The sequence below is a fragment of the Patella vulgata genome, chromosome 3, assembly GCF_932274485.2.
Source record: "Patella vulgata chromosome 3, xgPatVulg1.2, whole genome shotgun sequence".
Lineage (NCBI taxonomy): Eukaryota > Metazoa > Mollusca > Gastropoda > Patellidae > Patella > Patella vulgata.
In genome coordinates this window covers 67,812,361-67,828,719 of record NC_065881.2, presented here as the reverse complement: position 1 = coordinate 67,828,719, position 16,359 = coordinate 67,812,361, and the positions used below count along the sequence as shown (strand labels likewise).

The 16,359-nt window shown below is 32.5% G+C and overlaps 1 protein-coding gene and 1 long non-coding RNA gene across 2 annotated transcripts; one reads left to right on the top strand and one right to left on the bottom strand.

Moving 5' to 3' along the window:
• Window positions 1–58: 58 nt before the first annotated feature.
• LOC126815795 (uncharacterized) lies at window positions 59–1,528 on the top strand. The gene is made up of 3 exons (XR_007678066.2): window positions 59–146; window positions 678–799; window positions 1,309–1,528. It is a non-coding gene; the product is annotated as an uncharacterized LOC126815795 (long non-coding RNA).
• Window position 1,529: 1 nt separating this feature from the next.
• Window positions 1,530–16,121, bottom strand: LOC126815785 (eukaryotic translation initiation factor 2-alpha kinase 3). The gene is made up of 18 exons (XM_050541722.2): window positions 15,847–16,121; window positions 14,701–14,830; window positions 13,674–13,871; window positions 12,994–13,127; window positions 12,737–12,852; window positions 12,155–12,285; window positions 11,882–12,038; window positions 11,611–11,736; window positions 11,153–11,272; window positions 10,697–10,805; window positions 10,426–10,513; window positions 7,959–8,053; window positions 7,509–7,631; window positions 7,209–7,352; window positions 5,047–5,770; window positions 4,137–4,304; window positions 3,065–3,229; window positions 1,530–2,633 (listed from the first exon to the last, which is right to left on the bottom strand). The coding sequence occupies exons 1-18, from the start codon at window positions 16,002–16,004 to the stop codon at window positions 2,466–2,468; spliced, it is 3,054 nt and encodes a 1,017-aa protein (XP_050397679.1). The 5' UTR covers window positions 16,005–16,121; the 3' UTR covers window positions 1,530–2,465.
• Between the last annotated feature and the right edge of the window lie 238 nt (window positions 16,122–16,359).

Genomic DNA, 16,359 nt, shown 5'->3' with positions numbered 1-16,359 from the left:
TCTAAAAGCCTTAAAAATATTTTCTTTCACGTTTTGTCACGTGCCAAGCATTGTAGCAGACGAATTCTCAAATTCATAACAAAGCGAGCTGTCAAGTGTGAACCTAGAAGAACTATGTCAACAGAGAATATGTTGGAATCATCCATGTAAACTTGTTCTCCTCCCAACACATTAGCAGGGCAATGAATAGTTTATAAAATAAAAAGTTCACATCCAACCATTACACAGTATTACTGCTAAACCAGACGAATTTGAATTGATGAATTTAGGCCTCCGCCTATATCTGGCCCTGGGACAGTTAATTTGCATTATTTTAAACTGTGTCATGATTCATGGCATTGTACTGAATGACTGTGGTTTCCCCCATGTGTGGCTAGAAAAAGCACCTCGTTGTTCGCTTGGGGCGCAAAATTGCCCCGTTGGCGCAGAAGAGTAGGACTTAAATTTTACTTCATTTCCTCTGCATAGGCCTACAGGATAGTCACAGAATTAGTCAGTAACAGGATGCTGTATGGGGAATGTTGAATTAAGGGGGAAAAAACTATGCACACATTATCATATGCTATGACATACATCTTGTGTTCATAAATTGTTTTCTCTTTAGTAGACTACATGTATATCAATGTTCATGTAATCAAATTGACTTGGTGCCATTTAATGAATATTTTTCATGCTAGGGAAAACAGTGAAAATCCAAGAGAAGGTAATTTTGCATATAATCACACAGAGGCTATATCACAGATAGAAGATATCAACAAGCAGTTGAACGAATTAAAGACCTCCCTCTGCAAGTCAATAGGTAACCTTTAATATTTGACCAAAATCACTTTTTCTAAGCTAGCCTTTGCAAGTCAATAGGTAATCTTCAATATTTGACCAAAATCACTTTTTCTAAGCTAGTTGACCGGTACACACAATTAACCAATTTCATTGTGGAGAGTATGGGGTTGAACATCCACATATCAAACAAACATATGAGTTCAATTTTATTTCAATACTTCGCTTGCACATAGGGGTCTTTAGCAGAGCAAGAAAACTGGAGGTTCGGGGAAAACCCACGAAGTTTGACAGACGATCCTACTCCTTGTCACGTACAGCTGGGAATCAAAACCACGCCACTTGACTCACTAACATACCTTATGATCACAAGTTAGACCATTTTGCCCCCCCCCCCCCCACTTCAACAGCCTTCCATTATGATCTCTCTTCTCAGATATATTGCATTTTACGATAACAATTGCATTTTTGCTATAGTCGCTAAATTTTGACTCCTTTTATGACATTTAATTTATTTATTATTCTTTTCAGTCAAATGTCATTTGTTGGAAGTGGATCTTGCTTCACAGTTCAACCCTCATATGATACAGACTTTAAGACAGACAGAGAAAGACTGCAGCCATTGTTCGAAGAAATTAGAGCTTCATTTCTCCAATTCAGTAATCACCAATTAGAAAAAACATCTTACTTTGCTATTTCATAATACCACAATTTGTTAAATATTTATTAACTAATGAATTAACAAATAAATATCAACACCTGAGGTTTTTATTCCATTTTTATACATTGAATTTTTCTCTCACATACATAATGGCAGTATGGTACATTAGCATGGACAATAATTTATATTAAAGAGTGAAATCACTATTATCACAAGCACTTGGTTCATAAATTTTCAATCAGAAATGTCTAGTTATGTAACCTTTCCAGAAAGTACATTGTACATGTCTTGATTTCTACCCCATGGTGCTAGCACCACACAGGGTCTTATCCGAATCAGACAAACTTGTCTACCAATTATACAGGCAAATGGCACAGTAATATTATGGCACACTTAAAAATAAACTGAAGTCAGAATCCTCTGTTCCTGATAGCTGACTTTGCTTAACATTAGCCATTAACTCAAAAGGTATAAAATTCTGTTTAATCCAAGTCAATATTCAGGAATATTTAGCTCAAAAATACTATATCAAAAAACTAAATTTAACAATCAATAATTCATTAGTTAAATTATAAAATTCTGTTTAATCCAAGTCAATATTCAGGAATATTTAGCTCAAAAATACTATATCAAAAAACAAAATTAAACAATCAATAATTCATTAGTTAAATAAACAAATTAAAGACGTAAAAATCGAATATACCATATTCAACTGCTTATGAACCCATGCAATATTGAGATTCAGGAAAATTAAACAAGCAAAATTTTTCATGATGCAAATATTTACTTACAATACTAGTAATCTGAACCCTAATTAAGGAATGTTGAGATAAATAATAAATAGCCATTGATTTCTTAATATGGAACAGCTTAACGATAACATACTCCAGGTTTCCCATTTAGTGTTCTATATCACTGTATGAAAAATAAACAATATTTACATCTGTAATATAACAATATAAATAACAGTAACTAGGATAATTTATGGTACAATAATTACATGAAAATGAATAATGAAAATGTTAATTCAGGAAGCTTTAACTGATGATGAACTATCATCCGATATTGTTCTACTGCGAAATCTGTTTGAACTTCTACGGCATGCAAAGTCTTTTAGTAGTTCACTATCTAATATCTGAGATGTAGTAGGCCGTTCATGGGACTTTAAGGCTAATAGCCACTTTACAAATTTACTCTGAAACATAATATGTATAAACATGAAAATGAATGGCATAATAAGATGACATACATAAACACATAACTGGACAGCTCATTTTAAAGCAGCTGATCATTATTTGCATTTTTCAAACAGTATCTAATTTGTAATAAAATGCACTAAAATTGATTATTCAACATGTACTCCAGAAAACAATATCAACAAATCAATCAGAGATTTTGAAGACACTGCACTGCAATGAAATAGACATTCAAAAATGCAAATGATATAGCGAAAGATATAATTTGTACCCCCCATAGCTACTGTACATGTATCGTAAGCTCTGTAACCTATATGTACATGTACATAGACAACTGTTTACAAATAATAAAGACAAAAAAAATCTAATAAATGTCTTCACCATTATTCAAATTGTCGGAAGGAAATCAAATAATTATGATTCAACAAACCTCATTTGGCATCTCTTTAATAAAGCGCTGAGGGAAGACATGCTTTTTTACATCCACCAATGTTTTTATCCGTTCCATCTGAGTGGAGAATGGATAAAACAACTCAAATAGAATCATTCCCATTGAGAAAATATCAACTTTATGGTCATAAACACTTCTTGCAACCTTTTTAAAAAGAAAAATCACAACATTAAAGGGACAATAACACTCTTGCTGGCTTGAAAGCTCCAGAAAATAAATAATATCTCTAAGTACTAGATGTTTAAGTGTCCTACCTGTTGTGTAAATTATCCATTACATCCTATTTTACTTGTCCAGAGGGTTCGAAAATATTTTTAAATCGAAGTTTCATTTGAAAAGGTTTACGTTAGACGTTTCAAACCATTATGTTGAATTTTTCAAAATTTTTAAATAAGGTTGACCGGAATAAAGATTGGGACATATTATTCAGTTACAACAAGAGTGGTATTGAGCCTTTAACCATTAATAATGTAAAGATCACTTTAGTAAAAATTGAACATCAGATTATATGCCAAACAGCTTATTCTGATTTCAAATGAAATGAAAATTGTGTTACACCTTGAAGTTACATGTATGCATTAAACAACAATTTTATCATGATATGAAACTTTGATATATCACAGAAGAATCAAATCCCAGCACTGCTCTTTTAGCTATTAGTAAAACTTTTAAAACATATTAAAGCCTCATGTTACCCAGATAAAACTTATAAGCTGCTTTACGGGAGAATAACTACATGTATTATCTGGATGCTAAATGCAGCACAATCATGACAAGATAAACAGGTATTTATTTAAATGTACAAATCAGTTTCATTAGTTACATGTATTTACTATTTCTTATATATTTTTAACAAGCTAAGTTTGTGATTTGATATTATCATGCATCAAACTGAGTTTTCATCTGGGTAAAACCACTTGGCATTGGATGGAGAAGTATAAAAATAGGCTTCCACATGGGTGGAGAAGCACAAAAATAATTATCCAAATACCTGTAGATGGGTATTAAAAAAATTGAATTACGGTATATAATATTTAACAAGTTTACCAACCTGTTCGGGACTCATATAAAGTTGTGTCCCCACTTCTGCTGTATGTTTAACAACAGAGCCATCTTTAACAGCTTGAAAATATTCATCACTTTGCTTTTCTAAACCGGTTACCAAACCAAAGTCACCAATTTTTATAGCACCATCAATGGAGAAAAATATGTTAGATGGCTGAAATATTATGTTCATATATTTAGTGGTTCGAAAAAACATACAGAAATTCAGTTGACTTTTATAAAAGCAACATCATAATCGTCTTAATTGAGTACATTTTCCTTACAGCAAATGTGTACATGTACATTACATGTATGGGACAGCAGTTGAAAAGTTTACTAGGAAGGAAAAAACCAAAACAAAGCAACTGAATAATAGTCTTACACAAAAGTCAAATAATTTATTGGCTCCTAGAAAATGAGACATTGCCGGAAGTGGTTAGACTTTCGATCACCTTTTCAAACTGTTAACAAAACACTTTGTTAAATATTTCGTTCTGAGACACAAACAAAATTTTTTATAAATCATGCGAAACATAATAAAGCCATTGGAAAAAATATAATGGACTGATAAAACAATAATTTTCAGTGAATTACAGAGCAAATGGTTTGAGGAAGTACTGTGAATTTCAGGATATTAAGATGGAAAAAAAATCACCCCTTTCCAACATTGCATTTTAAAACATTAATTTTTGTTTTTCAAGTCATGGGAATAAGTGAAACAGAGAATTAGACATTTGTCAACATATTTTTTATATCTGGTAGATATTATTCATCTCTATGTTTTAGCTTTAGTACATGTATTATCCATGTTGAAAGAATTCTAGATGAGAAAAACAGATAAAGTTAACAGGAACCTTTTCTTAATTTCTCTGAATTATCAGAATCGGTTTGCCTCCTTCATATTTATCAAGTCTTACCTTTAAATCTCTATGAATTAATCCACATTTATGAACATAATCCACAGCTTCAACTATTTGATCAAAAATATCCAATACTGTTTCTCTATCACGATTTAATGTATTTGCACATAACCAATCCTTCAATGTTTCTCGACGACACAGTTGCATTTGTATATAGAGATACAGATTTCCACCAGCATTTGATTTCTGTACAACAACTTTTTTCAAAGCTTCATTGTCATTTGTATCTTTATCACAAGTCGAGTCCGGTTTATATAATACATTATCCTGAGATCTAAGTACATCAGTGCTTTGTGATCCTTTACTGCTTTTATCACGGCAGCCAGAATCTTCAAACACAACTGAAAAAGAATTATCATTGTTCGACATATTTTTGTCCTGATAATTCTGGAATGGTATTTCAAAAGATTCTGTATCTTCCCAAGCTTTTGCTCGTGATGAACTATTATTTGATTCAGAATATGAGTTTGCGAATTCAATTTGAAAAGAATCTTCGTTGACATCAGAATGTTTACGTCTATCACAAGTTCCAATACTATAGGATCCACTTTCATCTGTTAATAACAAATCATCACCACCATGAACCTCAAATGTTGCAGAGTTTCCACACTTTACTCCCCATTCCGTAGCAGATGAACCCAAAACAAACATTCTATTCTGTTTTAGTGGCAGTGAACAAAGGTCAGTACCAGAATTACAAGGCGTTGGTGTAAAACATTCACTGTATAAAGATAAAAAAAAAAAGTTAAAGCAAAAATTTCTCAGCATTTTATTTTAAGTGTGGGGATTGATTTGTGTGTGCAAGCTTTAAAAAAGAGTAACTGCATAAAAATCAGAATACTGCTCACACATATAAACATGGTACCCAAATAGTATAATCTGTTAAGCTAAGTATGCTTAACTAGTGCTGTCCAAAAAAATAAATGTTTCAAATAAGCCTACTTTCTTTGACAGTTATTATAAAGATAGGTTGCCAGGCAACAAAACACATGCCCACAGCAGCTAAACCGTCCGAGCGGTCGACAAGAGTTGTCGTATATTTATTCTTTTGTAGGTAATTAGGGGGGAATTTAATAGACAATTTCATACAGTTGACATTATAATTTTTCGTCGTTTGAGGGTTCACAAGGTTCTAAAAACTATAACAAGGGCTGTAACTCTGGAAGTAATCTACAGAAATTGTTGAAATTCGACAGGCTTTTTCGTTTTACTAATTCAAATAATGCATATCAATTTCATACAGATCAGATGATAACTTTTGTCTGTCGAACGTTCACAAGGTTCAACAAAGTAAAACAAGGGCCATAACTCTAGAAGTAATTGACAGAAATTGCTGACATTCAATAGGCTTCTTCATTTCACTAATTTAAATGATGCATATGAATTTCATACAGATTGGGTGATAACTTTTGTCGTTCAAGCGTTCACAAGATTCAACAATGTGAAACAAGGGCCATAACTCTAGATGTAATTAACGGAAATTTGCTGAAACTCAATAGGCTTGTTCGTTTTACTAATTTACACGATACCTATAAATTTCATACAGATCGGATAATAACTTTTGTCGTTAAAGCATTCACAAGGTACAACAAAGTGAAACAAGGGCCATAACTCACGATGTAATTAACGGAAATTGTTGAAATTGAATAGGCATCTTCGCTGCACTAATTTAAATGATGCATATCAATTTCAAACAGATCGGATGATAACTGTTGTCATTAGAGCGTTCACAAGATTCAACAAAGTGAAACAAGGGCCATAACTCTAGATGTAATTAATGGAAATTGCTGAAATTCAATAAGCTTCTTTGTTTTACTAATTTAAATGATGCATATAAATTTCATACAGATCGGTTGATAACTTTTGTCGTTAGAGTGTTCACAAGGTGCAACAAAGTGAAACAAGGGTCATAACTCCAGAAGAAATTAACGGAAGTTATTAAGATTAAATAAACTTCTTCATCTCACTACTGTAAACAACATATATCAATTTCAAAACAATCAGATGATAAATGTAGTCTGTAGAGTGTTCCCAAGAAATTTTGGACGACCAACGGACGGGGGCGACGGCAATATACGACCATATTTCCATGTGGGCGTATAAAAATGATCCAAATAAATACTCATTGTTTGTTTGCTTTAATAAAATAGTGGACATACCTATCTTCTAAACATTTTTCTAGACTGTCTATCCAGCCCAAAGGAGGATTTTCCATCCAAGCATTAAAATAACGTACAATTCCAGGATTGTCAAGTTTGGCCAAGGCTCGTACTTCTCTCATAACTCTATCTTTCGCTCCAACACTGAAAAATATAATGTGACCATGTTTTGATAATCTTCTAATAATACCGAGTCTGAAACTCAATATTAGAGGAATAACTGACACCCAGAAGAAGAATTACTCCAGAAAAAAAAAAAGAAAATGTACAAGTATCAATACATAAATTTAATAGGCCTACCTGTTGGAAAGAGTAATTCTTTTGACAGCATAATGACATTCATCAATTTTATTTTTAGCTTCGAACACAACTCCAAAACCTCCTTTGCCTAAACTATGTACAAACTCAAATTCTGATGAAAACCTGTAAATAAGATTTGAAATAAAATATAACGATTGGAGAAATAAAAGTATTTTCTAATTTCACTTGATAGTTAAAAATTATATAGAATTAATTATTTTGATTCACTAGATATCAAGTATCGAGTTATATCGTCTGTTTTTAAAGGGTTTGATTTAGATGTGACACCAATGCGGTAGATTGAATATTTTCACCATATACCGGTAAAACACACATTATTACGGTTACCAGTATATTTGTTCTCTAATTTTAAAACTTTAATGATTAATTATCCAGTCTATTTTTTTTATGATGCAAAACCATATATTAAAAAAAAAGAGTAAAATATACCTGGATGCAAATTCTGAATGTGTTTCTGAATTCTCTGAATCAGTTCTGTGCATTTGGCTTGTATTAATCATATCATTGCTACTACTTCCACTTTGCTGTAAATTATACCAAATAAAAAGACATTCTGTGTTAAAATTAATTAAATTTACATATCCCATGCACTTTCAGTGGAGATTTGGTGAATATGAAATGCAGTCCACATGTAAAGTGATTAAGATAATTTATTAATTATTTTTATGATACAATCAACTGCTTTTATTTTATAAGGGCCATCCCAATCATATGTTAGTACATAAAACTAGTCAATTCTGTGTAAAAACCAGAGGTTGCCATGCAAGATATGCCAACATTTTGCAAGAGATGGATAGAGAAAAATTTAAAAAAAAAAAAGTGATTTTTCGTACAATCAGGGGCCATAATCCAGTAAGTAATGGTCTGAGTTTTTTGGAATAAAAACATATTTTAAGTTTCATCGAAATCGGACAAAAATTGTGTCCTGTAGAGGGTCCACACCTTGGTATTATATACTTTTACATTATTTTCATACAAGGAGTGGCTATTTTGTTGAGCAGTTTCGTTTAGATTTTCCCAAAATTCCAACTCAACCTTCTTTGTGGTGCAACAGCGACATATTTAAACGTTTTTTATAATCAGATAAAAATTGTGACCTCTAGAGGATCATACTATCAGGAGCCATTGACCTAATCCAAGAAGTTATGGTCTGGTGGGCGAGAATATCAAAAGGAACCGAGATCTTTGTGATATAAACATATATTTTAAGTTTCATCAAAATCGGATACAATTTGTGACCTCTATCTAACAGGGTCAACAACCTTGGCATTACATACTTTTACATTATTTGCGTCCAAGGAGCATCCATGTCCAATTTTTACAAAATAAATTCTCAACCATCATTATGGTGACCTCTAGACGGACCACTAGCTAAAAACATGATTTTTTGTATAATTAGGGGTCATAATCCAGGAAGTTACAGTTCGATATGCGTGAATATTGACAGTAACTGAGACCTTTGAGATATAAACACATGTGTTAAGTTTCGGCAAAATTGTAACCTCTAGAGCAGGGGTGTCAAACACAATTCATTTCAGGGACCACATCAACTAAAATTTTACATCAAGTGGGCCGGAAATCTACAAAAATATCAGATAACATCAAACGTCCTTGAACTTAACTGAATTCTAAAATCAAAGCCAAACGTCCATGACACAGGTGATTTTATAGACTGGTTTTCAAATTGTCAAGATATACTATTGAACACAATGTTCTCTTGTATTACATACAACTTAGATATCTATGACATACAGAACTAGTCTTAATCAATCCAGAAAACAATAGTAAATGATTTCCATCGCTAGTTTCTAAGAATTATCGCCATGTCAGTTTGTTGCAATATGTTCCACGGGCCACATTTAAACCCTTGGCGGGCCAGATCTGGTTTGAGGGCAGCATCTTTGACACCCCTGCTCTAGAGGGTCCACAACCTTGATATTACATACTTTAACACTATTTGCGTACATTTTGTCCGACAGTTTCAGTCCAATTTTCACAAAATTCGAACTCAACCATAATTATAGTGCAACAGTGATATATTGAAAGTGTTTTTAAATTGGTTGAAAATTGTTATCTCTAGAGGGACCACTAGCTAAAAACGAGATTTTTCGTACAATCAGAGGTCATAACCCAGGAAGTTACGGTCCGATATGCGCTAATACCAAAAGGAACTGTGATCTATAGGTTATAAACATACATTTCAAGTTTCATCAAAATCGAACACAAATTGTAACCTCTAGAGTGTCCACAAGCTAAAAACGTGATATTTCATACAATCAGAGGCCATATTCCATGAAGTTACGGTCCGATACATGCCAATATCGAAAGGAACCAAGACCTTTGGGAGATAGACCTATATTTCAAGTTTCCTCAAAATCAGATAAAAATTGTGACCTGTAGATTGTCCACAAACAAATGGTGGACGGACAGACAGGGGCGACGACAATATACATCCACATAAAAACGTGGGCATATAAAATTTCCCTAATGCAATGTTTCAACTAGTTACATGTACCTGAATACAATCTGAATATCTGTGATAATATTTTGAAAAGATACATACGTTCAATTTTATATTCCTTAGTCAAGTGACAAGCTTAGTGAAAATTTAGATAGTGTTTGGTTAACCATGTATACAAATTAATCATGGTGTGAGTGTTTTATTTATCAGGACACACATTAATAAAATTCTTTATTTGAGCAAATTGGGCTACATATCCCCATTATTTGATTTTGGAGATAATTTGAAAACACCTCAAAATTTTGAACTGAAACAAACAGGTTATTTCTTTACAACTTTTTGTAAAAGTTACATACTTAAATCCACATGCATTAACATATGGCTACCCTATGAAATCTGTTACTGGTCCTGTAAAATAATCTCTGTAATATTTACCTGATTGGGTAAATCCTTTTTTACAAATTTATTAAGAATCACATGTAGAACTACTGAAGTTATTAGACTGATGGCAATGACTTCTTTCCTAGAAAATATCAATTAAGAAATCAAATCAATCTTTGTCAACTAAATTGGTAATATAAATTTGTTTATTTAAATAAATTCAGAATAATCTTAATTTCTAAAATAAATGTATTAAAAAGACAGTCGGATTCTTGAAATGCCAGTCATTTTTCTATAGATGTCAAAGTAGAAACGGAAAACTTACCACCAATAATGCAGTGATTGTGGAATGTACATTATACTGTCAGCCTCGGGTGTCAAATTTTTTACTGGCAGTAAAGGTGTCACATCAGGATATAAATAATACCCATTATCTGAATGAAACAATAATATTTACTGAAAATAAAACCCCATTTTGTGTAAATTAAAAGTCAAATAAGATTTATTATGTGTTTGGTCTGACCTATCTGAGAAAAGAAGTAATTTGGACAATTTGGTCAAAAATAAGTGTGTCAAATTTCTATTCCAGAAATTATATAATTTCACTTTTATTTTAACTCTTCTGTTTGTGCATACAATCCCTTCTATCAAGTATTATGAAACAGCTACCATTATGGGTTTCAAATACAAGTTTTTCTATCTTCCAGATAACATTTCAGTGTTTTGAAATTGTTAACAGATCTGATCTAAATGCTAAGATAGTTGTTTCTGACTTTCTTACCAAAGGGATAATGTTCATGCCACACTATCAATGACTTATCTCCACTTTCTGTTGACTTGTCACCAAGAAGAGGTACTTTATCTTTGTGGTTTCCATGAAAGATTGGTGTTCGTGAAGTAGCTAAAAATATGATTTTACAATAAACCATGTTACCATACAGTTATATAAACAAACATATTTGTGGGTGCTCAATTGTTGAATGAACTGACAGAAATGTAATCATTTTTTTTTTGGTTTATGTAGAATCATGAAGAAAACTGCTATGATTATTCTTGGAGATATATTTTTTTATTTGGCAGATGCTTTTTCATTCAATATTGTCAAGTGTACGTATTGCTGCTTTGCACTATATTATGTATAATTGAAATATAACATTAATAAAACACAAGGAATCCATTTTTTAATCTACATACTTTGATTACACTGTAGGTAAATTATCATTGATAAAGAAATCTTACAAGAGCTAAGATATGGTCTCCAGGAAATCTGAGGTAATGCAGGATTACCAACAAAAATGTCTGAATTTCTCTCATCATCAGTTAAAGTTATTGATGGTTGTACATACAGCTGATTCTGGTGCATACCTGAATAAATAATTTAAATAAAATAATGTTACAATATAAATAGCATCATTTCCAATTCTGCCTATAAATACATTTTATATTTTTAATTTGCTAAACAAATATCAGCTCTTAGCTACTTTATTAAACATTTGAAATTAGTTCTTACCAACATATAATAAGGGTTCTTTTGGTACATCATCTAATTCTTCTGTGCCTTCAGGTGTAAATGATGATAAAGCAGGAATATGTCGATTATCAAATAAACTCACACGTTTCATCATGCCCTTCTTAAGTATCCAAGCATTTGTTACGGGGCTCGAGAACTGCAAATAAAAATAATAAGCAAATTCTTGCATATTTATTTACATTATATTCACCTATTTGTCATTATACAATGAGAATTAGAACTACATTTTCATCCATCTACAAAAGTAGGTACCTTGTGCTGCCAAAGGATATGTGCTTCATCTGCAGGGTTAAGAGCAACAATTCTTCCTTCAGGAACAATTATCTTCAAGGCTTCATCCTGATGTTCAGTATTAAATTGTTCATCTTCTTCTATGTGATCACCTGAAATTAAAATAATGCAGGTGAAAGTAACAATGTATTTACCTATAATCTCTGTACCAAGGAATCAGGGACAATACATTTTGCACAGAGAGAGAGAGAGAGAGAGAGAGAGAGAGAGAGAGGGTTTAAGTCCACTCGACACAAACTAGGTGATTTCAGGACTAACATATGGTGCAATTTTATTTCAATAATTATTTATGCGTATCGATCTTTAGCAGAGGGAGGCAACCACAAGGTTGGACAGACGGCCCTACTTCTTGTCAAATACAACCGGGGAATAGAAACCACGCAAGTTAACTCAATGACAGACCTTATGATGCGGCGCACACACGCTAACCATTCGGCCATTCAACCCGCCTTTGCATAGGCAACAATGATGGGAAAAATTACATGTTAAGTTAAGAAATGATCTGCCATGTTCTTTTGATTTGAAAAGTGTTGTTTGTCTCACCTTGATGTTGACAGGTTGTTATTGTTATACCATCATCATCTTCATCATCAACTCTAGGGATAGGTGGTGTTCCATCTACAAAATCTAACTCATGATTTCCAACACTAAAGTTCCACCTAAAATTGTAATTTTCAATCAATTTGAATTCAAATGACCTTCCTTTTAACATTTATGTCTTTTATTTTCTTAAATAATATCTTTTATTACCAATGTTTTGATAAAATAAAGTCTGGTGTATATTTTATAATATAGTTTACCTTTCTACACCTGATCTAGCATCCACAGCTCTAACTGTCTGTGTATTACGTTTTATAACAATAACATCTTCATCATCAGTTACCTCTCCATCACCCAGAAATTTACACCCTTCCATAGAACACACATAGCGAACCTGTAATTAAAATAAAATGTATTGCTAGTGCACCTGCAAAAATGTGTATCTCAAGTTTTTAAAATTTTAAAGACCCTCCTGTGTTAATAATTTTGGAAGACTGAGTCCAAAATAATATAACTTATCATTTGAAAGCAATATAAATGAGTTACCATTCTTGCAATAGTTTCGAAATATTAATTGAGATTCAATATTTGAAGCTTGCTAGCAAAAGATATGATTTCATCAATATCTCAATGAAGCTTCATCTTCAGATATGCAGGGGTTTTCAATAGTTGACAAAAAAGTTAAATAAGTATAAGAATAATAAAGAAAGTGAGGGTTAATGTGTCATTTTAATGGATTTTATCATGTACAACTGCACATGCAATATGGTGAATGCTTGTGAGGGGCAGATTATAAAGTTCAGTCAGAAGAGTTGACCATAGTAAACATATGAATAATTCCAGTCTTTCATAGTCCAATTTGTTTCACATTTGGCATTCTAGTACTGTACTGTACTAAAATACAATGGTAATGAAATGTATAATTTCAATGAAAACTAACCTGGCCAGTATTGGCATCAACACCATATGATTTACTATCTTTTCCTCCTATCATCATAGTATTATCATCTAAACGGAAAGTTGAACTAAGCAGTTTCTCTGCTGTCATTGGTACAGCTTCAATACTCTCACCATCATACTGATATAAACCTCCATCTAAAGATGGTATTAGTCTTGTTCTTACTCCATTTCTGTTCAACTAAAATCATAACAAAATGACCTTGATTGAAAGTAAAAACATACATTGCTATACCAGTTCTTTATAGTATGGCACGAGTAAATAACTAGTAAGTGCCATATAATAAGTAGTGCACGCCAGATAATAAGAAAACTACGTAAAATGTGGTATCAGATCCTCTAGAAGGTGCAAGCATATTGTCTCTTATATTTGTATGCCATCCATCACTGTTTAAAACAGTGTAGTATTACCCTGCCGAGCTAGTTATTATCTGATGCACACTACTATGGGAGGGATTTGGCACAACTGTTAAAAAGAGTAGGAATTCGGTTACCAACATAGGAATTAATGGTGTGAAGAATGCATGTTATCATATACACATTTTTATCATTATTAGCTGGCAGCAAAATCTGAAACACATTGTGTACTAGTTAAAATCGAGCAAGCACTACTTATCTGGAGATCATCGGGTAATCAACTTTCACACACTAGTTATCCAGTAAACATCGGATAATAACTAGTGCGCCAGATGTCATTTTTTATTTTGTGTTCCCTACCAGGATTCATGTGTATCACAATACACAGCCATTGAATGTTCTATGTATCATTTAAGACTAAGTGTACCTACTAATCTAGATAAAACTTTTTGTAAAATTATAACAAACCTTGCTCTTGTTTACTTTGGCTGAAAGTCTAATGGATTGAAAGAGAAAGTCGTAATTGTTTAATGAGGTTAGATGGCCTATTATGTTTAAGAAAAATAACAGATGTTAAATATAGATTGATGAGTCATAATCATAATACTTGTATGGTGAAGGTTATACTATGTATCAATATATAAATTGCTGACCTCAAGTTTTCCTATACTTGAAGACAACAGGGGACGTGCATCAGCCTGTACAGACCACAGAAGCTCGCCATCATTACGGATATCCAACGCAGATAATCTACCATCCAATGTACTAACAAACATATGAGAGCTAAAATAGATAAATGAAATTATTTAAAATAGGTTGTGTACCTGCACAAAACCATGTAGCTATTCTAGATAATACATGCACATGCATAATCAATGAATATTAGGTTACCGCCCAGTGATGGGATTTCAAAATTTTTCTTGTCAGACATTTAACCGAAAATAAAGGGGCATGACTCTTAGCAAAATCAAATTTCAGCCTTCAATATACTGTGTAATACATGAGCAGGAATCAATGAAGGAAGAAAAAGTGACTGGATTTGTTTTCAATATACATACATAGAGTTGCCACTTCAGTAAAAATGCAAAAACTACTAGGCTGCCATTAACATACATGTACATGTACATAAACAAGACTTCAGTGTTGTCACTTCAGTATAAACGAAAAAAGAAACACTGGGTTGCCAATAATATACATGTATATGGGCGGGACTGCAAATTGACCCTTTAGTATAAACGAAGAAAGCAAAATTACTTCATAATCACAATATATTTCTCATTCTTGTTTATAACAATTATTCGATACTCAACTCGACAACTGCAACGTCTTAACTATTGGTTCCATTTTATGTAAAACAAGCTTACTGTACAACAGTATTTTCACAAAAAAACACACAATGGCCTATGGGTTTCAGTCTACGAATAAGGCCAGGGTCTGCGCATGACCGAAAATGACGTCAAAAGGGGAACCCGTTAAGCTCCTATTAGGAGCTAAACGTGTCTTGCAGTTTTTTAAAATCAGAAACCGTATCATGATTATATCGTTATCCATCAAAAAGTATTCCTTATTAATCATGGTCATCATAAATATTAAATAACATTTGAGTTTGCAAGGTCAAATTAATTCCAATCATAATCATCATAGGGATAGCAATAATAGGTTAATGAACAAACATAAGCCTTCATATGGTCATTTTTTATTTGACCATATCAAGGATAAATACCCATAACTCAATTAGAATGAAATCATGCAAAGAATAGAAAAAACATCAAACACGAAAAAATAATTAATATTCCTACTTGTCCTTTTTTATAGGTTTGCAAGTATTACTAAATACATTTGAGTTTTTTGCTCCATCTTCTTCCAGTCCATCTCCGCTGCCTATACACAAGGCACTCAGGGAGGCTATTACACCGATCAACCGTGGAAACCATTTCTTGACTTTCTTCCAACCCATCTAAACAATTTATAATGGAATTACATCGTGTTGAAAATTGAATGTTTCGTCATTATTTCTTCGAGATTGCTGTCGTGTTTACAATAATGTCTGATGACAAACTTCTAAGATAACGATTGGTTTGTCTAGCGGAAATGAGGTAATTATAACACGTGGACGTTCCAACTCACAACTTCCTGTGATAAATCTGGAATTTTCTCTTCTAAAAATAGATTTTAAGCTTTTCGTAGAAGTTTGAAAACGAGTTTGACCTACTTAGTACTTATCTCATGTCAGTTGTCATAACAAATATTTTAATTTTGTACTGACTCTCATAAAACATTCTAATATTGATTTTAACGCATAAGTATATAAA

What these genes read in the sequence shown, in the direction of transcription:
- LOC126815785 (XM_050541722.2), bottom strand. Translation starts at nt 16,004, where the DNA reads ATGGGTTGGAAGAAAGTCAAGAAATGGTTTCCACGGTTGATCGGTGTA. An exon ending in GCTAGATCAGGTGTAGAAAG is followed by an intron (nt 12,853 to 12,993) that starts GTAAACTATATT and finishes TTACAATTTTAG; the next exon opens with GTGGAACTTTAGTGTTGGAA. An exon ending in AGAATTACTCTTTCCAACAG is followed by an intron (nt 7,353 to 7,508) that starts GTAGGCCTATTA and finishes TATATTTTTCAG; the next exon opens with TGTTGGAGCGAAAGATAGAG.